The 26794-nt window shown below is 47.9% G+C and overlaps 3 protein-coding genes across 3 annotated transcripts; 1 reads left to right on the top strand and 2 right to left on the bottom strand.

Moving 5' to 3' along the window:
* Nucleotides 1–1695: 1695 nt before the first annotated feature.
* Nucleotides 1696–5549, bottom strand: LOC307207166 (granzyme H-like). Its single transcript, XM_079960930.1, has 5 exons — nucleotides 5219–5549; nucleotides 4804–4954; nucleotides 4535–4688; nucleotides 3757–4008; nucleotides 1696–2686 (listed from the first exon to the last, which is right to left on the bottom strand). Exons 1-5 carry the CDS (start codon nucleotides 5277–5279, stop codon nucleotides 2552–2554), a joined length of 753 nt encoding a protein of 250 aa, XP_079817056.1. The 5' UTR covers nucleotides 5280–5549; the 3' UTR covers nucleotides 1696–2551.
* A 4809-nt stretch (nucleotides 5550–10358) lies between these two features.
* Nucleotides 10359–14100, top strand: LOC307207180 (mast cell protease 2-like). The gene is made up of 5 exons (XM_079960953.1): nucleotides 10359–10684; nucleotides 11026–11176; nucleotides 12379–12511; nucleotides 13137–13385; nucleotides 13853–14100. Exons 1-5 carry the CDS (start codon nucleotides 10624–10626, stop codon nucleotides 13985–13987), a joined length of 729 nt encoding a protein of 242 aa, XP_079817079.1. The 5' UTR covers nucleotides 10359–10623; the 3' UTR covers nucleotides 13988–14100.
* A 3159-nt stretch (nucleotides 14101–17259) lies between these two features.
* On the bottom strand, nucleotides 17260–23832 carry LOC307207177 (granzyme B-like). The gene is made up of 5 exons (XM_079960949.1): nucleotides 23672–23832; nucleotides 22384–22531; nucleotides 22013–22148; nucleotides 20142–20393; nucleotides 17260–18584 (listed from the first exon to the last, which is right to left on the bottom strand). The coding sequence occupies exons 1-5, from the start codon at nucleotides 23733–23735 to the stop codon at nucleotides 18450–18452; spliced, it is 735 nt and encodes a 244-aa protein (XP_079817075.1). The 5' UTR covers nucleotides 23736–23832; the 3' UTR covers nucleotides 17260–18449.
* Nucleotides 23833–26794: the final 2962 nt, after the last annotated feature.

Here is a 26794-nt window from a genome sequence, read left to right as displayed (position 1 = left end):
CAAAATGAGATCGCAAGAATGCATAATGGAACAAAAACAAGAATGAAAACAAACCAATAACACACACACACAACCCTCCAGGAAACACACCTAAAAGGCCACAGTTATGTAACGAAGGCGGCCGGCGAGCCTCTCTGGGGAGAGAATTCCACAAATGGGGAGTCACTCTCAGGGCTGTGGGTTTGAGCCCTAAACTGGACAAAAGATCCCTCTATTGTATTATAGGGCCCTTGTCGTACCTTCCAACTCTTATTATTTTATGAATTGGTGCCTTAATTTTGATTCATGTTTTCCTCTTCCCTCCCGGCCCCTTCCTTCTTTTTCCAATCTCCAGTTATCCACCTTAATAATAATAATAATAATAATTTATTATTTATACCCCGCCCATCTGGCTGAGTTTCCCCAGCCACTCTGGGCGGCTCCCAGTCAAGTGTTAAAAAAAGTACAGCGTTAAATATTAAAAACCTCACTGAACAGGGCTGTCTTCAGATGTCTTTTAAAGAGAAGATAGCTGTTTATTTCCTTCACATCTGAAGGGAGGGTGTTCCACAGGGGGGGGGGCACCACTACTGAGAAGGCCCTCTGCCTGGTTCCCTGTAACCTCATTTCTGGCAATGAGGGAACCGCCAGAAGGCCCTCAGAGCTGGACCTCAGTGTCCGGGCTGAACGATGGGGGTGGAGACGCTCCTTCAGGTATACAGGACTGAGGCCGTTTCCAGCTTTCAAGGTCAGCACCAACACTTTGAATTGTGCTCGGAAACGTACTGGGAGCCAATGCAGATCTCTCAGAACCGGTGTTATGTGGTCTCGTCGGCCGCCCCCAGTCACCAGTCTAGCTGCCGCATTCTGGATTAATTGCAGTTTCCAGGTCACCTTCAAAGGTAGCCCCACGTAGAGCGCATGGCAGTACAAGGAGGAGATAACTAGAGCATGTACCACTCTGGTGAGACAGTCTGCGGGCAGGTAGGGTCTCATCCTGCGTACCAGGTGGAGCAGGTAGACAGCTGCCCTGGACACAGAATTAACCTGCACCTCCATGGACAGCTTTGCCATTTAAGTTTGCCATTTAAGTTCTGCTATCCACGTATCTGTAAAAGTTTGCAGGGTACTTTTTTTTTAAAGAAAGAAAAACTCAAGAAAATTCAACAGCATTTTAATGTGAACTTCTTTGGATACACACTTTGGTACGCAATTGTGCCAAATATTCACTTTTTTCTTTGCAAAGCAATTTGCCCTAAGATAATGCATTTTTTGTTTGCATTTTTAAAAAAACCATTCCATGCAGCAAAAGACACACTTCCCCCCCCTTATGTGTATTTCCATAAACATGACCTGAATGGCAAAATCTGGAGAAATGTTGATTTTGGAGGATGGCTGTTTTGGTGTGAACCTTGTTTCAGAAAGTGTGAACTTTCAATCCAGGCTGAATATTAAATGTCTCCTCCATTCCTACAGTACAGTGGTACCTCAGGTTAAGCACTTAATTCGTTCTGGAGGTCCGTTCTTAACCTGAAACTGTTCTTAACCTGAAGCACCACTTTAGCTAATGGGGCCTCCTGCTGCTGCCGCGCCGCCGGAGCACGATTTCTGTTCTCATCCTGAAGCAAAGTTCTTAACCTGAAGCACTATTTCTAGGTTAGCGGAGTATGTAACCTGAAGCGTATGTAATCTGAGGTACCACTGTAAATCGCAACCCACAGCTTAGGGGAGTTTTTTTTGTGAAATGGTTATATGTGAGATGTTGTGGGTGCCAAAGTGTTTTAGATCTGCATCTAGGAATCCTAGAGGTTAGGATGGTCTTTGGGGGGCTGATGAAATACACAGAGGATCCCTTTAGAAATGGGATCAAGTCCTTCCCTGTTGGCTGAGAGCACTACGTCCCACATGCCTCAATCTCAAGGGGCTTGACCTGATCTTGACCCAGAATTCAGGTTCCAATGGCAGGTCTGCGGGGCTCTGGGAGGAAGAGCCAGAGGAGTCCTCTAAAGCAGAGGTGGTTGACATATTGCCCATCCAGATGTTGATGGACTTCAACTCCCATCAGCCCTCACATTTGGCTAAACTGGCCAGGACTGATGGGAGTTGGAGTCCAGCAGCATTTAGTCAGTCACAGGTCCTTCCCTCCTGATCTCAAGGAACATGATGCTCTCCAGACATTTGGACCGTCTTTGGCTCTCCAGATGTTGCTGGACTCCAGCATCTGGGGGCCACAGGTCCTCCATCCTTGCATTAGGGGAAGTAAGGGAGAAGGGAGGAGCTGTCTGAGGGAGATGGAGGTCCATGGAAGGGTTTTCTTCAAGGGGATTGGGAGGCAGTGAAGGCACTTAACCAAACACCATCCTGTATGAAACATCTGATAGATCTTCCTTTTTCACAGCCATTGAGGGTCTCTCTCTCTCTCTCTCTCTCTCTCTCTCTCTCTCTCTCTCTCTCTCTGTGTGTGTGTGTGTGTGTGTTTTGTTGCAGAATGCAAGCCAAGCAGGTTATTCAGCAAGCAAAAGCATTAGGGCTGGGAAAGAAGGCAGAATGTCACCGCGGTTGCTTCCTCTATTCACCGTTTCATGGTTTCCTTGATCCATGGAAGGTAATGGCCAACACGAGCGTAAACACCAGGAGGGCAGGGCTTGCCATACGAGACGATTCCTTCTGCCACGCCATCGCACACCAAGGGGCCACCTGAATCTCCCTGTGGAGACGAGAGAACAAAGATGGCAGCTGGGGGAAGATTTGGATCCACATTGTGGCCAACTCTCCTGCTTGAACCAGGGCAGGGTAAAGTTAAAGGTTAAAGGGACCCCTGACCATTTGGTCCAGTCATGGCCGACTCTGGGGTTGCGGCGCTCATCTCGCTTTATTGGCCGAGAAAGCCAGCATACAGCTTCCGAGTCATGTGGCCAGCATGACTAAGCCACTTCTGGCGAACCAGAGCAGCGCACGGAAATGCCGTTTACCTTCCCACCGGAGCGGTACCTATTTATCTACTTGCACTTTGACGTGCTTTCGAACTGCTAGGTTGGCAGGAGCAGGGACCGAGCAACAGGAGCTCACCCCGTTGCAGGGATTCGAACTGCTGACCTTCTGATTGGCAAGTCCTGGGCTCTGTGGTTTAACCCACAGCGCCACCCGCGTCCCTGAACCAGGGCAAACTGCCACGTTACTAGTGGCTCTACTAAGCTTCCGAGTCATGTGGCCAGCAGGACTAAGCCGCTTCTGGCGAACCAGAGCAGCGCACGGAAACACCGTTTACCTTCCCGCCGGAGTGGTACCTATTTATCTACTTGCACTTTTGCGTGCTTTCGAACTGCTAGGTTGGCAGGAGCAGGGAGCTCACCCCGTCGTTGCGGGGATTCGAACCGCCGACCTTCTGATCGGCAAGTCCTAGGCTCTGTGGTGTAACCCACAGTGCCACCCACGTCCCTGAACCAGGGCAAACTGCCATGTTACTAGTGGCTCTACTCTCAGTACGACTTGGTGCTCGTCCACTCCTTCTTTTCCCAGGAAAACCGACTATTTAAGTTATAAATTGGAACAAACGGCAATCCATGGAAAGCTTGATGGCCGATTGCTCCAACTGAGTGCTAAGGAGTGACACCCCCCCCCCTCCGGGAAAGCAGAGGGACAAGCGAAAGTGGGCCAGAGCCCTTAGCAGAATACAAGCCCATGTCCATTTTCCTGGAGAAGTGAACGATCCCTCAGAAGGGTGGGATCCATAACCCCCGCCCGATCCTGTCACTTGCTGCTTCTGCAGGCCCTCACCTTGAAAGCATCTTCTGGCTTGTCCTGTCTCCCGGCACAGACCTGCCCATAATTGATATTACGATACAACTTCCTGCACTGACTACGGCCATAGATAGTGACATTGGTCTCATAGAGTGTTTTTGGTGTCCAGTCTTTGTAAACCCGGCCCCATCCTGCCACGTTGCAGGGAGTCCCATCGGAGAGGTCACGGTCGAATTTGGGCAAGGGCAGGATCTGGACGTTTTCATTCAGAGTAGCCTTGGAATCCAGCTGTGGAAAGGAGAGGTGGGAGAGAGCGCATTGGTTTAGTGTTGCTCGAGGAAGCCCTTGGGGGAATCCAGTGCCTCTAAAATGGGGAACTTTGGGCAAAAAAAAGTAGCAGAATGTATTCATAATACAGAATGATAATATTACGGTATGGATAATATTAATGGCGCACGTTTAACTGGATGGTTGTACCAGCAAGTGAATGCGGTGGGGCTTCTCCACTGCATTCCCAAATCTGCTTTCTGGCAAACATTTCAATACCAAAAGAATACAACTGAAATCGCTTTTAGAAAAAACATTCCCAGAATTAGATAAAAACTCCTTCAAGCAACTGCCTACTCCGAATTTAATGAATTCTGGGGTGCCACAGAAGAGACTTTTGGTCATCCAATGCCAGGGTAAACTGCACAAAATCTAGTTCATTATGCTGCACACATTGGGACGGTTGGGATAGCCTTGGCTCCTTCTGCCTTCAAGATCACTGACCTCGGGGGAAAGATAGAAGGAGAGATTGCTTGGAGCAAGCTACCTTGAGCAGACGGATATCGTTGTATGAGATGAGTTCGTTATATTCGTTATATCTTTTATATTTTGGGTGTGCGTAGTTAGCCTCAACCCTGAATTCTTGCTGAGAGGGTTCTTCAAAGGAGATGTTATGTGCCCCCAAGGTGACCCTATAGTTGCTGGAAACAGAGAATCAGTTAGTGTCAGAGATCCTAGGACTCAATCCCCTCCTGAACCCCGTGCAAAAGACCAGGCATCCCTGCTAAAAATCAGGGAGTGATTAGTAAGACTTACCCATCACAGTGCGCAGCCGTCATTACCCACTGGGGCGCCACCAGGAATCCGCCACAGCCCACTATCCCATTGCGATACTTCAAGGCAGCCATGTAGGGTCTGGAGTGGGGCTTGGCTTCATGCCCCCCAACAATCTGACTCCGCAATGGATCTGCAAGAACCGTATGTAGAGATCAGCTCCTTCTCCTCCTCCTTGCATGCTCTGGGGTGTCCTCCACATATTCAAAGTTATTGGGGGAGCAAAAAGGATGGGTCACTGTCGCAATGAGCTTACAATGGGTTTTCCTAGCAAGGAAGTTAACAAAGCGAAAGCAAAGAGGAGCCAAGGAAGACCCCTTTGGGCTTTTGAATGGGAGGGGGATTTCAGGGAGAAGAAAGGCCCTGGTGCATCATCTGCCATGGTGCTTTTACTCACCTGTTTGGGCGAAGGAGAAGGACAGCAGCACCAGCAGAAGAACCTGGCGGAGTCTCCACATCTTGATGCTTGCCAAGGAGGGAGATGCCTGGAGCTTAACTCTTCAGCCTCTCGACCCCGTGGCTTTTATGACCTCCAGCCTCTGGACTCCACCTTCCCTAGGAAGCCACAATCTGGACTTGAGATCTGATAGGCAGGCTTATCGTTTCTCGCTAGCCACATGGCTGATCCCACCACGAACAGCAATCAGATAGTCAGATGGGGAGATTGGGAAAAATGAGAAACAGAGTGATCCCGGAATTGGAGACTTTTTACGCAAACGAAATCAGAGGAGTGAAGATAATGTAATTCATTAAAACAAAATCATAGACCAGCTTTCGATACACTCGAGTGGCTATTACTATTAATTAATTTCTTCTTCTTCTTCTTCTTCTTCTTCTTCTTCTTCTTCTTCTTCTTCCTCCTCCTCCTCTTAATTAATTAATTAATTAAATTTGTATACTTCCCTACTTTGTGACAGGAAACTGGATTCCTAATGGTTTCTGTGGTCACTTGGTTGAAAGGTCCAGAGACTTTTCCGTCTGTTTTGTGAACTATTTAAGAGACTCGAGGTCCTGATAGTTCTGGGCTGAATTCATATGGTCTTACATGTTGTGGTTTGATGAGCGACCGGATTCAGATGCACGAATATAGGATGGGGGATACCTGGCTTACTAGCAGTACATGTGGAAAGGATCTAGGAGTCTTGGTGGACCACAAGAGGAACATGAGCCAACAGTTTACAAAGACTGGTCACCAGACAAACGCTATGAGACCAATGCCGCCATCTCTGACTGTAGACAGTATGGGAAGACGTATCCTAATCTCAGCTGAGATTAAAAAAAAGAAAAAGAAAACAGTCTCTGGCTTGTCAGATTCTGTGCCGGAAGATCTGACAAGCCAGAGACTGTTTTCTTTTTCTTTTTCTAATATTTTTTTATTGATTTTAACATATAAATTATAAAATGTACCACAAAACGTATCACATATACAATCTTTTTAGACTTCCATCAGCACCTTTGATGATCCACCGTTTTAACCACCTCTTATGCATTTCTTTATTGCCTTTACATCTCTTAACAAATCTTCCTCCCCCTTCTCCATTTTTGCAATACTTCCAATAATACTCCTCACAAAACTTCTTGCAAACCTGCAAACGTCGTCTGTTCTTCACAATTACTTTTCAAATAGTCCGTAAATTTACTCCAGTCTTCCGTGAATTTCTGGTCCCGCCGGTTTTGAATCCTTCCTGTTAATTTATCTAGTTCTGCATAGTCCATTAACTTCATCCTCCATTCTTCGATCGTCGGTAATTCTTCTTGCTTCCATTTTGGGGCCAGTAATTTTCTTGCTGCTGTTATTGCATATAAAAAGAGCTTAAATTCCTTTCTGTTTATATCACTCCCAACAATGCCCAGTAAAAATGCTTCTGGTTTCTTTATAAATGTATATTTCAACATTTTTTTCATCTCATTATATATCATCTCCCAGAAGCTTTTCACCTTTTTACATTCCCACCACATGTGATAAAATGTTCCCTCTTTTTCTTTACATTTCCAACATTTATTATTATCTTTATACATTTTCGCTAATTTGACGGGTGTAATAAGCCAGAGACTGTTTTCATGGTGAGTCAGCAGAAGCTGCAAGAGACAGGATCAGGAGAGGGAGAGCTACATGCCTTCCTCGTTATGGATCCCACCCTTCTAAGGGATCCTTCTCCTGTCCAGCAAAACAGATACGGGCAGTTGCCAGTCTACTTATACCTGGCCTCAGGGGCATAGGAAGATCGGTGTGGTCTGCCCTGGGTGTCATCCCTGAGGGGTGACAAAATAGCACACCGCGGACACCCAGGCGGACTCCGTGGGCAGCTTGCCACCGTGCCCCCTGGGCAGATCATCCTGCCCCCCATCCATGAATCACTGTGGCGCCCCCATGGGTGGCTCGTCCCGCCCCCAGTGCTCTAGCTAGCTACACCCCTGCCTGGCCTCACCAACCCAGTGGCTTCATACAATGTATGCCAACCCCCAGGTAGAAAAATGCATTTGATTAGAAATCCATTGCCTACCAAAATGTGTATGTTAGGGGAAATCTCATACCTCATACCTACGGGACCGCCTCTCCTGGTATGCCCCACGGAGGACCTTAAGGTCCATGAATGGCAACACCCTAGAGGTCCTGGGCCCTAAGGAAGTCAGATTAGCCTCAACCAGAGGCAGGGCCTTTTCAGCACTGGCTCCGGCCTGGTGGCACACTCTGCCTCATGAGACCAGGGCCCTGCAGGATCTGATTTCTTTCCGCAGGGCCTGTAAGACAGGGTTGTTCCACCTGGCCTTTGGTTTGGAGCCAATTTGATTCCCACCGCCTCTTTCTTTTCCTGTCTCCTCCTGTGAGGCTACATTTTAATATTTTAATGTTTCAATATTTTAATGTTGTATTTTAATCTTGTTTTTAAGTTGTATTCATTCAACTTGTTTTTATTATTGCTTGTTAGCTGCCCTGAGCCCGGCTTTGGCTGGGGAGGGCGGGGTATAAATAAAAATGTTTATTATTATTAAATGCCCACCAATATTTCCACTCAGAATTGACTGATCCAACCAACAGAAACCTGGCCGTTTGCCCTGGTTCAAGCTCCAGAGTTTGCCATGACATGGATCCAAATCTTCCCCAAGCTGCCATCTTTGTTCTCTCTCTCCTCTCCACAGGGTGATTCGGGTGGGCCCTTGGTGTGCGATGGCGTGGCACAAGGAATCGTCTCGTATGGCTATCCCTGCCCTCCAGCAGTTTACAGAACGCAAAGTCCAAATCTATACCAGGCTGAAGAGGGAGGATGGAGGAAGGTGGAATCATCTAAAGGGAGGTGCAGTTAATCTTTTCGCCATCCAGATGTTGATCGATGTCAACTCCAGTCGCCCCGTATTGGCCATGTTGTCTGGGGCTGATGGGAGTTGGAGTCCAACAACATCTGGAAGGTGTTTATGTATGCAACAACGGCAGCAAGGATACTCATCGCTAAGAGCTGGAAAACTCAAGATCTACCCACACTGGAAGAGTGGCAGATGCAGCTGATGGACTATATGCAACTGGCCGAGATGACTGGCAGAATTCGAGACCTGGGAGAAGAGAGGGTTGAAGAAGACTGGAAGAAATTCAAGATTTATTTACAAAAGTATTGTAATTTGGTTGAATGCTAAGAAGGATGCTAGATCATAAATAATTGCCTACCAATGAATTAGATTTGAACTTGAAGATAAGTGAGATTGAGGGAAACATTAAATTTTTGGAGATTAGATTAAATTAACTGAACAAGATTTAAGAATATAAATAAGATGATAAATTTATAATGATGTAAGTGGGAGTGGGAGACGTGAGGGAGTCCAAAGAAGTTCTGAAAAATGTGTTATGATCCATGCTATATTGTTTATTTTTTTTGCATTTTGTATCTAAAAAATCCCAATAAATATTTATAAAAAAAAAAAAACATCTGGAAGGTGACAGGTTCGCCTCCCCTGACCCAGAGGACGAGGAGGAGATCTGTGGAACTTTGCTCAGTCCAGACATTTGGACAACGGTGGGGAACCTTTGGGCCTCCAAAGGTTGCTGGACTCCCATCATCTGCAGCAAAAATGGCCAGTGGCCAGGGATAATGGGTGGGTTGTTGCTTTGGTCATCCATCTGGGCCAAAGAGAAGGAGTAGAAGAGGTTGTCAGAATTTCCACATCTTGATGCTTGCCAAGGAGAGAGATGCCTGATCTTAACTCTTCAGCATCTTAACCCCTGTGGCTTTCACTACCTCCACCCTCTGACTCCACCTTCGGCCGGAAGCCGCAATCTAGACTTGAGATCCGATAGGCGGATTTCAACACATTTATCTTTTCTCTCCAGCCACTTGACAGACCCCACCCCACCCCACCCATCGATGGTAACCAGATAGCAAAACGATTTGTGCGGTTTGGTTCTGTTGGGGCCATATAAGGAGACTGGGGAAAGGAGGAACGAATTGAACCCGGAATTGGCAGAGCTGCTCATCTGTCTCTGGGGCTGATGGGAACTACAGAAAAACAACATCTGGGTGGTCAGAGGTCCCTAACAAATGGGACGATGGCGGTCATAACAGTGTGAAGCATGTGCTCGCTTGCCATGCTTATAGCTCTTGTGTTGCCCCTTGCGGAACTCAGCAGAGAGCAGGATGGGGAGGAAACTAGGATGAGCCGCCTCCCTGCCTGACCAGCTGTTGGGCTCCTTGATTTACGCTCCACCCATCACAAGGGACAGCAGCTGCCAGTAAAATCTTTGATATGGGGAGCTTGGTGGGAAATCCCCTGCTTTGCATGCAGAAGGATTCTGGGAACCTCTAGTTAGAAAAGGACATGGTCCGTGATGGATGATGCCCATTGGGACTGGCGAGGAGGAATGTGGAAAGATTCGGCACAGAGCAAAAGCAGGCCATCTTTTAGCAGTGCATAGTTAAACTCTGGAGCTCACCTCCCAGTCTCCCAACATTTATCTTTGTCAGACGTCAGCGAGTTCTACTGTTGTGTGTTCAGGCCCCCAGACCCGCCAAACTCTCCAACATAAGAGAAATGTAAGAGACAATAATCAGGCAAGACACCTCTGTGGCATAACTGAGGCATGAGGGCACAACTGCAACTTATGGGGCAGTGAACTACCCAGATCAGCTCTTAGGTAAAGGGACCCCGGAGGTCCGTTTGTAAACCAAAACAGGTTGTAACCCGAGGCGCGCTTTCGCCAATGGGACCTCCCCCCAAAATTTGTTCGCAATCCCCCCAAAATGGGTTGTAATCCAAAAAGAGGTTGCAAACCGGGATACGCATTCCCGGGGTTGACGTGTTTGTAATCCAAAACGTATGCAAACCAAGATGTATGCAAACCAAGGTACCATTGTACGCAGGTGATGACTCGACAACAGCCCTCCTTGCCAACCCACCACCAAAGGGGAGGTCAGGCGACTTGGTTTCCCGTGTCTGGATTTAGATTCTGCATGATGCCTTTCTATTGGTAAGGGAGAGGTTCTCTGCATACAGTAAGGCAGCACCCCAATATTCACCCCCCCCCAAAAAAAGCACCTTCACCGCTTCTACATTTCGACACTGAGGGTTCACTCTGCTTCCCCTTTCCCCAGTCTCCTTATCTGGCCCCAACAAAAAAAACCCCCACAAACTGTCTTGCTATCTGATGGCCATCGATGGGTGGGTGGGGTAGTAAAGATTCGCCCATCAGATCTCAAGTCTAGATTGTGGCTTCCTGGGGAAGGTGGAGTCCAGAGGGTGGAGGTAATAAAAGCTACGGAGTCAAGAGGCTGAAGAGTTTAGTGCCAGGCATCTCCCTCCTTGGCAAGCATCAAGATGTGGAGACTCTGCCAGGTTCTTCTGCTACTGCTGTTGTCCTTCTCCTCGGCCAAAACAGGTGAGTAAAACCCACCAACGCATGAGTCAATTCCTACTTCTCTTTGGGGCTATGCCAACAACATTCCTTCAGGGGACGGGGCCGTTTAGGGCTTTCAAGGTCAGCACCAACCTTTTGGGTGGTTCTCAGGAACGACAACACTCTAGAACAGGCGTAGGCAAACTTGGCCCTCCAGATGTTTTGGGACTACAATTCCCATCATCCCTGACCACTGGTCCTGTTAGCTAGGGATCATGGGAGTTGTAGGCCAAAAACACCTGGAGGGCCGAGTTTGCCTATGCCTGCTCTAGAATTTGTAAGCAGCAGCAGTAGCAGTTTATCTCTGCGTTTGCTTCTTGCAGATCCACTGCGGAGGCAGAATCGTTGCCCGAATGGAACCAGTCCTCACTCCAGACCCTACATGGCTGCCTTGCTGAATTCCCAGAACTATTTCATCTGTGGTGGATTCCTCGTGGGAGAACAGTGGGTCATGACTTCTGCACGCTGCGGAATGTAAGTATCCCTAAGGCCTTCCTCTTTTTTTAGGAGTGGTGATCATTGAGGGTAAAGCTAATTGCTGGAAGGGGGCAGGGCAGGGCAGGGCAAGAACATGCCATTGCTCCATCTAGTCAAGTTGCATGGGATGAATTTCAACCTGTTACCTGTGAGGATGTGGACAGGCTGCTTGGAGTGAAATCAACCCCCTATCTCCTTGATCCTTGCCCATCCTGGCTCATAAAAGCGAGCCAGACAAGGCTGAGTGATGGGCTCCGTGGGGTGGTGAATGCCTCTCTTTGTGAGAGACCCTTCCCAGACCCGCTGAAGGAAACCGCTTCCTAAAAAAAAAACATCTTTGGACCTGGTCGCTATGGCCATCTCTCGCCCCATCTCAAATCTTCCATTCTTTGGCAGTGGGTATTTGATGAACAACTCCAGGCACGCCTGGAGGATGCGGACCATTTGGACCCCTCCCAGCTGGGCTTCTGGCCCCATCGTGGGACTGAAACTGCCTTGGCCATGCTGGTCAATGATCTCTAGGGACAGAGGGGAAACCTGCTTCCTAGTTCTGTTGAACGTATCTTTTGATACTATCAACCATGACATCCTCCTGGACCATCTAGGAGAGCTGGGAGTTGTGGGCAGTTATACAGTGGTTCCACTCCATCTACCTGGGCCGAGTCCAGAAAATGATGTTCAAAGATGAGTCTTTGGATCCCTGGGCCCTCACTTGAGAAGTACCACAAGGCTCTGCCCTGTCTCCCAGGCTTCTGCTTCTTCTCCATCCCCATCATTCAGCCCAGACACTGAGATACAACTCTGAGGGTCTACTAGAGGCTTCCTCACCGAGAGAAATAAAGTTACAGGGAATCAGGCAGAGGGTCTTCTCGGTAGGGGGTGCCCTCCCTGTGGAACGCCCTCCCCTAAGATGTCAAAGAAACCAAGAATATTATGACCTTCTGTAAACATCTGAAGGCAGCCCTGTGTAGGAAAGCTTTGAATGTCTGATGTTCTTCAATATTCTGTTGGAAGTCTCCCAGAGTGCCTGGGGCAACCCAGTCTGATGGGCGGAGAACTAATAATAATAATAATAATAATAATAATAATAATAATAATTTGTTATTAAGGGCCATGGGGTGGGGGCTGGTCTTTTGTACAGGGACTGGGAGAACATTGATTCTTGGGATCTCTGACCCTGACTGTTGCTTCGTTTTCAGTGTTCATAAGGTTGTCCTGGGAGCACATGACCTCAAACATGACGGAGAAACTTACAGAGTGGACAAACGCTACCCGCACAAAGATTATACGTTCAAGAACAACACCTTTTCAAATGATATCCGTCTGCTCAAGGTACCACACCCCAAGCCTTTTTCTCACTCTGCAAGCACCCCGAGGGCCCCGAGCCTGAAGGCAGAAGGAGCTAAATGTCTCCTTCCATCCCCATGTGTGAAATATTAAGGACTTGTTCAGCTGATTCCAGCTCTTTGGTCATTAGTATGATCGGATTATTATCACTATTTATGGTTGTTGTTGTTTAGTCATTTAGTTGTGTCCGCCTCTTGGTGACCCCCTGGACCAGGCCCTCCTGTCTTCCACTGTCTCCCGCAGCTTGGTCAAACTCATGCTGGTCGCTTCAAGAACACTGTCCCACCATCTCGTCCTCCGTCATCCCCTTCTCCTTGCGCCCTCCATCTTTCCCAGCATCAGGGTCTTTTCCAGGGAGTCTTCTCTTCTCCTGAGGTGGCCAAAGTCTTGGAGCCTCAGCTTCAGGATCTGTCCTTCCAGTGAGCACTCAGGGCTGATTTCCTTCAGAATGGAGAGGTTTGATCTTCTTGCAGTCCATGGGAATCTCATTATTTATTAGCATTCATTATTATGAATGCAGTTCTACATTCATAAAGGAACAGGTTTCAAGGGCTTCCTATTGCAACGCTAAGGCGCTCATTCCTGCCTCGTCTCCCTGTCCTTTCCCCAGCTGCAGTCAAAGGTTCGTCTGAATAAAAACATTCGCATCCTGCCATTGCCAACATCTAGCAGTGACCTCTCTGACGGGACAGCCTGCAGTGTGGCCGGCTGGGGCCTGAAACAGAACGATTGCGATGTCAAGCTCTATGAGGCCATAGTCAACATCTACGACCGAAGCAACTGCCAGAAGTTCTATCCCAAGATCGATGGTGGAAAGATCTGTGCAGGCAAACGTGAAGACTCTCAGGCTTTCAACCAGGTAAGCGTCAGCAGAAACAGCAGGTGATAGAACCAGAGGAGGGGGTGGAAGCACCTTCCCCCATTATTGGACAGGATGAACAGCGTGAAAAGGGGACCCCTGAGGGTGGGGGAGGTCCGCTCCCCAGCCATGAAGGAATGTTTCGCCCAACGTGGGGATGGAACCCCAGACCCTGAGGTGAAGGGTCTCCTGCTCTACTGACTGAGCTATTGGGGGTTTAGGCAGACCCTGGGAAAGGAACAGCACCATAGCTAATAAGGTCAATGTGTCTACTCTGAGCAGGAGTGGCATGGAATACAATCCTGGGCCTGGTTTGCACTTGGTATGCCATCTCAGCTTACTTGTGCTTCCGAAACCAATACGTTATATAACACCCGTCCTGAAAGACCTACATTAGCTCCCAAGTCCTCCTTGAGGTGGAGCCAAATCTTCCCCCACCTGCCATCTTTGTTTCCTTCCTTCCACAGGGGGAGATGGGTGATCCTTTGGTGTGCAATGGCGTAGCACATGGAATCCTCTCCTACAGCAACCCCTGCCCTCCTGCCGTTTACACTCGCATCGCCCAGTACCTTCCTTGGATCAAGAAAACCATGGCCAAGTGAAGAGGAGAAGGAAGGCCTCCTTCTTCTTTTAATGCTTCTGCTTGCTACATAAGCTGTTTGGCTTGAATCCTGCAACCACACACACACACACACACACACACACACACACACATGCACACATGCACACATGCACACTGACCCCCCCCAACAGCTGCAAAAAGTATCAGGTGTTCCGTACACGATTCGGTTTCCACAAGTTCCTTCAGTCCCTCCCCATCCCCTTCAAGAAAACCGCTCCCCTCCTTTCCTCTACTGTGTTCCCCTTCATACCTCTTCCCCTGACCTTCACTGCTCCATCGCTCTCATCTGAAAAAGGTGCCCTTCTTCTCCCTCAGAACTATTCTGTCCCTTCTCTCTCCTGTCCCCATACGGCTGGAACAATCTCTCAGAGCGCCATACGCCTCTGGACTCCCTGAAGTGACTCCTCCTACCCTACCTGGTTTCTCCTAAGGCAGGGAAAAGGGACCTCTGGCCTTCTCGATGCTGCTGAAATGCATCTCCCGTTATCCCTGGCCATTGGCCATGTTTGTTGCAGATAATAGGAGTCCAGCAACCTTTGGATGACCAAAGGTTCCCCACTGTTGTCCAAATGTCTGGACTGAGCAAAGCTCCACAGATCTCCTCCTCGTCCTCTGGATCAGGGGAGGCGAACCTGTCACCTTCCAGATGTGGTTGAACTCCAACTCCCATCAGCCCCAGACAACATGGCCAATATGGGGCGACTGGAGTTGACACCCATCAACATCCCAAAAGATTAACCGCATCTCCCTTTAGATGATTCCACCTTCCTCCATCCTTCCTCTTCAGCCTGGTATAGATTTGGACGCTGCCTTCTGGGACACCGCAGGGTCAGGACTGTGGGAATTTCTCACCCTGTTCAAGAGGAGCCATTTCATTTCAGCCCTAGGGGCCTTCCTCTGTGCAGTTCCTCAATGTCCAAATCACTGGTCTGAGCTCTAGGATTCCTAGGCAATCATACAAAAGACCTTGGCACCAAAATGCATTTAAAAGACGGGGCGGGCAGTTAAAAGTTAGCAGTTTACAACTTCACATGCCAAACTCCTTCAGGCTAATGGTTGTGGTGATGTACCAAAGGGACAGAGGGGAAATTAAATTCAGCTCAAAGATTGAACCTCCCTCATTCAGACTTTCTGGAAAAAGATATGAAACACAGCCATCCTTTCAAATTCGCCCTCCTCTGAATTTTGCAGTTTGGCTCTCCAGGCAAGTTTAGTGCACATAAATGCAGATACTGGAATGAGGTGTGTCTATCAGTGTGCGTAGCAGCGAAAGGAGCCTGCCGCAAATGCCTTATTTTGGGGGAATCGCTTTGCAAAGACGCACCATTTTGGCAAACTTGTATGCAACTCTGTATCTCAAGAGTAATTCACAATAAACTGCTAATGCATCCACACAAATGTGTTGTTGTTTGCCTGAGCAAACCAGAGAGGCGGGGAGTGTGCCCTTCCCAGCGCCCCTTCTGCGCAGTAGGCTTCGGTGCAGGGAGGGCAGAAAAGGCTGGGGGGTCACACGGCTTTTATGCTGGGGGAGGTATAAAGGCCAACCACTCCCAGATTCTGTGTGCTGGTCCCGGGGGGTGTGTGTGTTACCGTGCTGTGTGGTCTGAGTCTGGTCCTAGGTCGAGGGTCTGGAGGCTGTCCGTCAAAGGCGAATCAGGGTCCAAGGCAAGGAGTCGGGTGAGGTCAGGAACTCTGGAAGAGCAGGACAGGGTGCCGGCAGGAACAGGTAACCAACGATGTTGCTCCCACAACCTGGGACTGGGGCTGACTGGCCTTTATTTTCTCTGAGGCATAGGGCGGCCCCGATCCTCTGGTGACTCGCCTCTCCTGGCCTGGAGGCAAGCCCTCCTCCTGCGAGAACTTAGTTCCCTCTGCCTCTCTGCCCTGATCCTCTGCAGCTCAGGAGAGGCTGGAGGGTTAGCGGACCCAGAGGCAACCTCCTCTTCCCCTGACGGGGCTGAGAGTGGAGCACCTGCAGGCAATGGGTCCTCCATCACCTCAGGAGCCAGAGCGGATTCAGCTGGTGTCTGCTCCTGAGGATCCGGCACAGGTGAGGACCCTTCAGGTTCAAGCCCCTGTCCCGGCTCAGTCAGCCCTGGAGGTGAGGACTCCAGTGCAGGCTGGGATTCCTCCGGTTCAGCCTCTGAATCAGATTCCCAGGCCATCACATTCTGCTAGCGATTGAGCCAGACCTGAACTTACGACGCTCTTCACTGTAAATAGGTTGTACCAAGAGTAAAGCCTGGAAAAGACAGGCCGCAGTCTTGCCTGTTTACTCTTGAGCAACCACACCACCTTCTGACATTGGCAATTGGCCCTGTAGGCGTGTCTTTAATTTAATAGCACTACGGTCCCTGGTCCCAGCTGGTTCAACAATACTGACATCTTGCACAGCATCCAGGGGGCCACTTAAGAGGAAGCCCGCCTGAGCCCCCCTGAAGAAGAAGAAGAGTTTGGATTTGATATCCCTTTTTATCACTCCCCTTCAGGAGTCTCAAAGCGGCTAACCTTCTCCTTTCCCTTCCTCCCCCACAACAAACACTCTGTGAGGTGAGTGGGGCTGAGAGACTTCAGAGAAGTGTGACTGGCCCAAGGTCACCCAACAGCTGCATGTGGAGGAGCGGAGACGCGAACCCGGTTCCCCAGATTACGAGACTACTGCTCTTAACCACTACACCACACCTGAGGCCACCAGGTGTTCTAGGACACAGTCCTTTGGGGTAACTAGACATTTTTACCTCTTGGTAAAAATGGCCTCGTCCTAAGCCTATGGAGGTGTGGGCCCACGGCACGCCCCCGAGCGGTGACCCCAGGGGAGCTCTTAGTTGATGTGCATCAGTGGGACTCCCCCTACTGGTGGTTAACCCTTCAAGCAAGTGGGTTGAAGCCGGTTAGTTGATAGGACCAATGCCTAAGCCAATACCACTCAATTCCTGTAATCAATCAAGTTGTGGCCTAATTTGACCCATTAACTCGAATTCTTGTGTCTCATGTCTTTATTTCTGTGGGGGAGGCGGGAACTCGCCACGCAGCTAGACATTTTTACCTCTTGGTTATGGCAGGGACACAAGGGCAGCATGTCTATGTCAAGGTAGTTGAAGTCACCCATGCCTACAGCATAGACATGGATGGACAAATTGTCCACTTTTATGCCTTCCAGCTTCTTCTTTTTCCCATCATAAGTTCAGTTATCCACATATCTGTATAAGTTTGCAGGCTTGTTTTTTTTAAAGAACGGACGGAAAACTCATGAAAATTCAACAGCATTTTAATGTGAATTTCTTTCGATACACACTTTTGTATGCAATCATGCCACAAATTCACATTTTTTTGCAAAGCAATTTGCCGTAAGATAATGCATTTTTGGCATTTTTTTTTTAAGTATTCCTTGCATCAAAGGACACACGTCACCCCTATTATGTGCATTCCCATAAACATGACTGGAGCCCTAAACTGCAAAATCTGGAGAAATGTGAATTTTAGAGGATGACTGTTTTTGGTGTGAACCTTGTTTCAGAAAGTGTGAACTTTCAACCCAGGCTGAATATTAAATGTCTCCTCCATCCCTACAACACATTGCGACAACCCACCACTTAGGGGAGTTTATTTTGTGAAATGGTTATTTGTGAGGTGTTGTGGGTGCCAAAATGTTTTGGATCTGCGTCTAGGAATCCTAGAGGTTAGGGTGGTCTTTGGGGGGCTGATGAAATACACAGAGGATCCCTTTAGATATGGGATAGAATTATTCCCTGTTGGCTGAGAGGACCACGTCCCGCATGCCTCAACCTCAAGGGACTCAACCTGACCTTGACCCAGAATGCAGGTTTCAATGGCAGGTCTGCGGGGCTCTGGAAGGAAGAGCCAGAGGAGTCCTCTAAAGCAGATGTGGTTGACATATTGGCCATCCAGATGTTGATGGACTTCAGCTCCCATCAACCCTCACATTTGGCTAAACTGGCCAGGACTGATGGGAGTTGGAGTCCAGCAGCATTTAGTCAGCCACAGGTCCGTCCCTCCTGATCTCAAGGAACATGATGCTATCCAGACATTTGGACCGTCTTTGGCTCTCCAGATGTTGCTGGACTCCAGCATCTGGGGGCCACAGGTCCTCCATCCCTGCATTAGGGGAAGGAAGGGAGAAGGGAGGAGCTGTTTGAGGGAGATGGAGGTCTGTGGAAGGGTTTTCTTCAAGGGGATGGGAGGCAGTGAAGGCACTTAACCAAACACCATCCTGTATGAAACATCTGATAGATCTTCCTTTTTCGCAGCCATTGAGGGTCTCTCTCTCTCTCTCTCTCTCTCTCTCTCTCTCTCTCTCTCTCTGTTTGTGTGTGTGTGTGTGTGTGTTTTGTTGCAGAATGCAAGCCAAGCAGGTTATTCAGCAAGCAAAAGCATTAGGGCTGGGAAAGAAGGCAAAATGTCACCGCGGTTGCTTCCTCTGTTCACAGTTTCATGGTTTTCTTGATCCATGGAAGGTAACGGGCAACACGAGTGTAAACTGCTGGAGGGCAGGGATAGCCATACGAGACGATTCCTTGTGCCACACCATCGCACACCAAGGGGCCACCCGAATCTCCCTGTGGAGACAAGAGAACAAAGATGGCAGCTGGGGGAAGATTTGGATCCACATTGTGGCGAAACTCTGGAGCTTGAACCAGGGCAAACGGCCAGGTTTCTGTTGGTTGGATCTGTCAATTCTGAGTGGAGATCCTTGTGAACATTTCCCTTATACAGTGGTACCTCGGGTTTAGTACTTAATTCGTTCTGGAGCTCCGTTCTTAACCTGAAACTGTTCTTAACCTGAAGAACCACTTTAGCTAATGGGGCCTCCTGCTTCAGCCGTGCCGCCAGAGCACGATTTCTGTTCTCATCCTAAAGCAAAGTTCTTAACCTGAAGCACTATTTCTGGGTTAGCGGAGTCTGTAACCTGAAGCGTATGTAACCTGAGGTACCACTGTATACACTTTTTAGAGGGCAGTGTCTTTCTAATCAAATGCATTTTTGTACATTAGTTTTACCAATATATGCATTTATATGTGCTCTTTCTGCTAATGCGTTCCTTTATGTATATATTATTTGAGTGGAGAACTATTTGGCCATTATAAAAGATAACCAATTTTCAGTTCCGCTATAAGTTCAGAAAGCATAAATCAGCTCTGCTTGTGTTTAAACGGAGGACCGGACCTAGGGTGGCATCCCATAATACTATGACACACAAGTGTTGATTTCAGTGGGTCTGCCCACAGTAGGACATAGGGTTTACTTGTCCCGTCCGAGCAGTTTCCCCCTTGCCCCACTCCTTTCCCAGGGAAAATCAGCTCTTTAGCTCTTAATCAGAACAAACAGCAATCTGCAGAAAACTCCTTTGTTGTTTGCTTAATCAGAACAAACAGCAATCTGCAGAAAACTCCTTTGTTGTTTGCTCCTATTCAGCTCCACAGAGCGGTTTTCTCCTGGAAAAGCAGCGGGACAAGAGTAGTTGTGCAGGAGTCCTTAGCAGGATGCAAGCCTAAATAACTCCAGCTTCGCTTTTGGGGACCCTTGGAGTGCCTGTGATGCACAGAAGTGAAGGGCATCATTCGACATCCACCCCTGGGGATTGGCAGAGATTGTATGAAGCCACTGGGTTGGTCAGGCCAGGTGTACGTAGACTGGCATCTGCCCTTGTCTATTTTGCTGGTAAAGGTAAAGGGACCCCTGACCATTAGGTCCAGTCGTGGACGACTCTGGGGTTGTGGCGCTCATCTCGCTTTACTGGCCGAGGGAGCCGGCGTACAGCTTCTGGGTCATGTGGCCAGCAGGACTAAGCCGCTTTTGGCGAACCAGAGCAGCGCATGGAAACGCCGTTTACTTTCCTGCTGGACCTATTTATCTACTTGCACTTTGACGTGCTTTTGAACTGCTAGGTTGGCAGGAGCAGGGACTGAGCAACAGGAGCTCACCCTGTCACAGGGATTTGAACCGCCGACCTTCTAATCGGCAAGTCCTAGGCCCTGTGGTTTAACCCACAGCGCCACCCGCGTCCTTTTGCTGGAGAGGAGAATAATCCCTCAGAAGAGTGGGATCCATAACTGGGGAAGGTGTGCAGCTCCCCCCACCTTATCCCATCACTTGCTGCTTCTTCTGGCTCTCACCTTGAAAACAGTCTCAGGACTGTCGGGTCTCCCAGCACAGACCTTCCCATCATTGAGATCAGGATATGACTTCCCGTACTGACTACAGCCAGAGATGGCGATATTGGTCTCATAGAGTGTTTTTGGTGCCCAGTCTTTGTAAATCCGGCCCCATCCTGCCACGCTGCAGGGAGTTCCATCGGAGAGGTTATGGTTGAATTTGGGCAAGCGCAGGATCTGGACATATTCATTCAGAGTAGCCTTGGAATTCAGCTGCGGAAAGGAGAGATGGGAGAAAGCTCATTGGCTTAGTCTTGCTCAAGGAGCCCTTGGGGGAATCTGGTGCCTCTAAAATGGGGAAGTTTGGGTAAAGAAATCAGCAGACTGTATTGATAATACCAAATGATAATATTACGCTATGGATAATATTAATGGTGCACGTTAATTGTTAAGGAAGGAGGGAGGTGGAAAATGAAACCTTATGAAGAGGTAAAAGAGCATATATATGATTGGTTGCATTACTTACAAACAAATGAAATGTTTAAGAAGGACTTTAAAGAATATGGTTACGCAGAGAAAGAGTCAAAATTTCAAACAGAAATAATAAATAACGAATATAAAATATTATCCAAAATGTATAAAATTTTGCTGGAATGGCATACAAAAGATGAGGAAGTTAAATCGGTTATGATAAAATGGGCCAGGGATTTTGGATATAATATACAAATGGACGATTGGATTAAATTATGGAATGAACATATGAAATTTACTGCATGCACAGCGCTAAAAGAAAATATTATGAAAATGATGTATAGATGGTACATTACACTGGTAAAACTTGCAAAAATGTATAAAACATGTAAGAAATGTTGGAAATGTAAAGAAAAGGATGGTACTTTCTATCATATGTGGTGGGAATGTAAAAAAGTGAAGAGCTTCTGGGAATTGATTTATAATGAATTGAAGAAAATGTTGAAATATACATTTGTAAAGAAACCAGAGGCTTTCCTTTTAGGAATTATAGGAAATGAAATAAATAGAAAGGATTGTAAACTTTTTCAATATGCAGTAACAGCGGCGAGAATATTACTGGCCCAGAATTGGAAACAAGAACAAGTACCAACATTAGAGGAGTGGAGAATGAAGCTGATGGACTATGCAGAACTGGACAAATTGACAGGAAAGTTTAGATATCTACGAGACCAAAAGTTTATCGAGGACTGGGGAAAGTTGGTGGACTATTGGGAAGGCATAAGTGATAGAGAAATAACGTTAGTGGCATTTAAAGAAGCTCTGTAAATGTTAAAGAAATATTGGAAAAAAAGAAAAACAGGTTTCAAAGGGCATATTGAAAGGCAATAGTGAATTTAAGAAATGTGTATTCAAAAATTAAATTTGGATGATTATCAGAGAGGCTGAAGGAAGTCCAGAAGTGAAAAATTTGTTAAAGTTGAAATGTGATGTGTTATGTATTTTTTATTCGGAAATTAATAAAAAATTATATATATATATATATATATATAAAATGGTGCACGTTCAGCTAGATGGTTGTACCAGCAAGAGTTTTGCGACTGCAATGAGGCTTCTCTACTGCACCCCACATCTGCTTTGTGGCAAACATTTCAAGACTAAAACAACACAACTGAAACCGTTTTAAGAACAACATTCTCAAAATTACATAAAGACCTCAAGCAGCCGCCTACTCCGAATATTCTCATTTCAGGGCTGCCCCAGACGGGACGTTTGGTCATCCAATGCCAGGGTAAACTGCACAATGTCTAGTTCATTATGCTACACACATTGGGAGGGAGGAAGACACTTGACCCCTTCTGCCTTCAGGATCACTGACCTCGGGGGATAGATAGAAGGAGAGATTGCTTGGAGCCAGCTACCTTGAGCAGACGGATATCGTTTGAGGTGGTGTTCTTGTCAAATTCAGGGTGTGGGTAGTTAGCCTCAACGCTGAACACTTGCTGAGAGGGTTCTTTAACGGAGATTTTATGTGCCCCCAAGGTGACCCTATAGTTGCTGGAAACAGAGCATCAGTTAGTGTCAGAGATCCTAGAACTCAATCCCCTCCTGGACCCCGTGCAAAAGACCAGGCTCCCTCCATACAACCAGCTGCGCACCTTGGTGGTTAGGTGGTCATCCGTCATGGGTGCTTCAGCTGACCAGAAGACCCTTGCAGCCCCTTCCAACTGTACACTTCTCTGATTCTATGACCATCCCTGCTAAAAACCAAGGAGGGATTAGTGAGACTTACCCATTGCAGTGCGCAGCCGTCATTACCCACTGGGGCGCCACCAGGAATCCGCCACAGTAAGAGCCCCTGGGACTCCTCAAGTAAGCCATGTAGGGTCTGGAGTGGGGCTTGGCTTCATGTCCCCCAACAATCTGACTCCGCAATGGATCTGCAAGAATCGTATGCAGAGATCAGCTCCTCCTCCTCCTCCTTGCATGTTCTGGGGTGTCTTCCACACATTCAAAGTTATTGGGGGAGCAAAAAGGACAGTTCACTGTTCCGCTGAGCTTACAATTGGTTTTCCTAGCAAGGAAGTTAGCAAAGCGAAAGCACAGAGCAGCCTAGGAAGACCATTAGCTCAGGATTCTCCTGCAAGGACTGCCAAAAGTGGCTCCCAAGGAAATGAGACCTGGGTCCCTCCAACCTGGATATGCTGTTCCAGATGGAAATCGGGACTTTTGCAATGCAAAGCAGCTTCTCTTCCACTGAGCTGCAGCCCCTCCCCAAGGAAAAAGCAAGGAGAATAATGCAGGGCAGAATCATGGGATCACAGAAGCTAGTCCAACCCCCACTCAGCATCATTTACCTTGGTGGGTGACTAAACCCTGTTAGTAGATCCCCCAGTTTTAGTCTCAGCCCTGTATTGATTCAGCACAGATTCCCCTCTTATCATGCCGAGCTCAGATTTTAGTCTGTGCCCTGATAGAACAGGAAGCCTCCAGGAACTGTTGTGGCCTGAAATCTGCTTAGAAAAAAGAAGATAATATTGCAAACTCTAAACTCACATGAGCACAAGGCTATGGCTACCATGTTATCTACAGGGCTACAGTCCTCCCCTAGTGTTCACCCCCAAATCTTGCTTTCATCATCCTGAAGATAGCACCCCCAGTTTCCCCTTCTGAAATGAGCCACTGAATGATCTCCTTCAGTTTTGGAAAACTGGTGGCTTGGAATAAATATGGGGAGGAAGGAAGAATCAGGCAATGGATAGGAATCCTGGTTTGCTGGGGAATCCAGTGGCTTCACTGGTGGCAAAGGCAATGAGTCTGGATTGGATTTGTCCCCCAGCAATGGCAGAATCACCTCAGTTCCCTGTGCTGATTCCTGCCTCTGGTTCACGGATGCTGCCATCACAGCAACACTAGAAAAGGGCACCACACCCTGAATGTAGGAAACATCTTTTGCAGATGACCACAGTGCCTGGGGACAGCCAGTCAAGTCGTGATCAGAGAGGGAAGGACGGCTGGGAGGAGAATTTCAGGGACAAGAAAGGCCCTGGTGCATCATCTGCCATGGTGCTTTTACTCACCTGTTTGGGCCAAGGAGAAGGACAGCAGCAGAAGAAGAACCTGGCGGAGTCTCCACATCTTCATGCTTGCCAAGGAGGGAGATGCCTGGCGCTCAACTCTTCAGCCTCTTGACCCCGTGGCTTTTATGGCCTCCAGCCTCTGGACTCCACCTTCCCCAGGAAGGCTCAGTCTAGACTTGAGATCTGATAGGCAGGCTTATCGTTTCTCGTTGGCCACGTGGCTGATCCCGCCACGAACGGCAATCAGATAGTCTGATGGGGAGACTGGAAAAAATGAAGAACACGAGTGATCCCGGAATTGGAGACATTTTAGGCAAAGGTTTATGAAATCAGAGTAATGAAGACAATGTATTCATTAAAGCAAAATCAGTGACCAGCATTTGGAAATCTCAAGTGGCTGTTATTATTATTATTATCTTCTTCTCCTTATTATTTATTAAATTTTTATGCTTCCCTGCTTTCCAACAGGACACTGGATTCCTAACAGTTTCTGTGGCCGCTTGGTTGAAAGGAGCAAAGAGACTTCCCACTCTTCGCTAAATTACTTGCAAGGAAAACAATTTGTAACCTGAACTGTGGTGGATTCCGCACGGCGCCCCAGTGGGTTATGACGGCTGTGCACTGTAATCGGTAAGTAGAAGAAGAAGAAGAGTTTGGATTTGATATCCTGCTTTATCACTACCTGAAGGAGTCTCAAAGCGGCTAACATTCTCCTTTCCCTTCCTCCCCTACAACAAACACTCTGTGAGATGAGTGAGGCTGAGAGACTTCAGAGAAGTGTGACTGGCCCAAGGTCACCCAGCAGCTGCATGTGGAGGAGCACAGACGCGAACCCGGTTCCCCAGATTACGAGTCTAATCCCTCCCTGATTTTTAACAGTGATGGTCATAAATGTAAAGGTAAAGGGACCCCTGACCATTAGGTCCAGTCATGGCTGACTCTGGGGTTGCGGCGTTCATCTCGCTTTAGTGGCTGAGTTAGCCGGAGTACAGTTTCCGGGTAATGTGGCCAGCAGGACTAAGCCGCTTCTGGCGAACCAGACCAGCACACGGAAACACAGTTTACCTTCCCGCCGGAGCAGTACCTATTTATCTACTTGCACTTTGATGTGGTTTTGAACTGCTAGGTTGGCAGGAGCAGGGACCGAGCAACAGGAGCTCACCCCGTCACAGGGATTCAAACCGCCGACCTTCTGACCAGAAGTCCTAGGCTCTGTGGTTTAGACCACAGCGCCACCCGCGTCCCATTCTTCCCCTAGTGTTCACCCCCAAATCTGGCTTTCACCAGCTACTCTGTTCCTGAAGGTAGAACCCCCAATTTCCCCTTCCAAAATGAGCCATTGAATGATCCCCATGAATTTGTCCACTTCTTTTGTTTTGGAAAACCGGTGGCTTGGAATAAATTAGGGAAGACTGAAAGGGAACGAATGGGAATCCTGGTTCGCTGGAGAATCCAGTGGATTCACAGGAGTCAAAGGGAATGAGTCTGGATTGCATTTGCCACCCAGCAATGACAGATCACCTCAGTTCCCTGTGCTGATTCCTGCCTCTGGTTCACAGACGGTGCCATTATGGGAACACTAGGCAAGGGCGCCCACACCCTGAATATAGGAAGAATCCTTTGCAGACGACCGCAGTGCCTGGAGACAGACTTGAGATCTGATAGGCAGGCTTATCATTCCTTTCTTTGCACATGGCTGGTCCCACCATGAACGGCAATCTGATAGTCAGATGGGGAGACTGGAAAAAATGAGAAATGGAGTGATCCCGGAATTGGAGACTTTTAAAGCAAAGGTTTACGAAATCAGAGGAGCGAAGATAATGTAATTCATTAAGACAAAATCAGAGACCAGCTTTCGATACACTCGAGTGGCTGTTACTATTAATTACTACTTCTTCTTCTTCTTCCTCCTCCTCCTCCTCCTCTTAATTAATTAATTAATTAAATTTGTATACTGCCCTACTTTGTGACAGGACACTGGATTCTGTGGTCGCTTGGTTGAAAGGTGCAAAGAGACTTTTCTGTCTGTTATGTGAACTGATTAAGAGACTCGAGGTGGTGGTGGTTCTGAGCTGAATTCATATGGTCTTACATGTCACAGACTGATGAGCGACTGGATTCAGAAGCACAAATATAGGATGGGGGACACCTGGCTTACTAACAGTACATGTGGAAAGGATCTAGGGGTCTTGGAGCACAAGCTGAACATGAGTCAACAATGTGATGATGCAGCAGCAAGAAAAGTTAATGCTATTCTAGGCTGCATCAACAGAAGTCTAGTGTTCAGATCAAGGGAAGTTGTGCCCTCATGCCTCAGCTGTGCCGCGGAGGTGGCTCGCCCCAATATTTGGTATCTTGCCTTATTATTTTCTCTTATGATGGAGAGTTTGGCAGGTCTGGGGGCCTGGCTGTGCAACAGTAGAACTCATGGACACCCGCCAAAGATGTTAGAAACTGGGAGGTGAGCTCCAGAGTTTAACTATGCACTTCTTGAAGACAGCCTGCTTTTGCCCTGTGCTGAATCTTTCCACATTCCCCTTCGCCAGTCCCAGTGGGCATCATCCATTGCGGACCATGTCCTTTTCTAACTAGATGTTCCCGGAATGGAAATAGGGACCTTCTGTGTTATGTACTGAGTTTCTGCATGCAAAGCAGGGGATCTACTGCCAAGCTAAATGCTCTCTCCCTGTATCAAAGATTTTACTGGCTGCTGCTGTCCCTAGCGACAGGTGGGGTGGAAATCAGGGAGCCCAAAAGTTAGTCACATGGCTGAAGAGAAAAGAAATCCGCCTATCAGATCTCAAGTCTAGATTGTGGCTTGCTGGGGGTGCCAAAAAAAGCCACGGGGTCAAGAGGCTGAAGAGTTAAGTGCCAGGCATCTCCCTCCTTGTCAGGCATCAAGATGTGGAAATCCTGACAGCCTCTTCTGATCCTTCTCTTTGGCCCAAACTGGTGAGCAAAAGCAACAAGTCACCTGTTAGTACTGAGTTCAATAGGATCCAAAAGGGAGCAGTCTGATTGGACCTAGAACGATAGGATCCAGAATGCAGCAGTCTGATTGGTCCTAGAACAGTAGGATCCAGAATGCAGCAGTCTGATTGGTCCTAGAACAGTAGGATCCAG

This window comes from Podarcis cretensis, assembly GCF_951804945.1.
Source record: "Podarcis cretensis genome assembly, chromosome: 18".
NCBI lineage: Eukaryota > Metazoa > Chordata > Lepidosauria > Squamata > Lacertidae > Podarcis > Podarcis cretensis.
The sequence above is the reverse complement of the archived record's forward strand: the minus strand, read 5'-3'. Positions and strand labels throughout refer to the sequence as shown.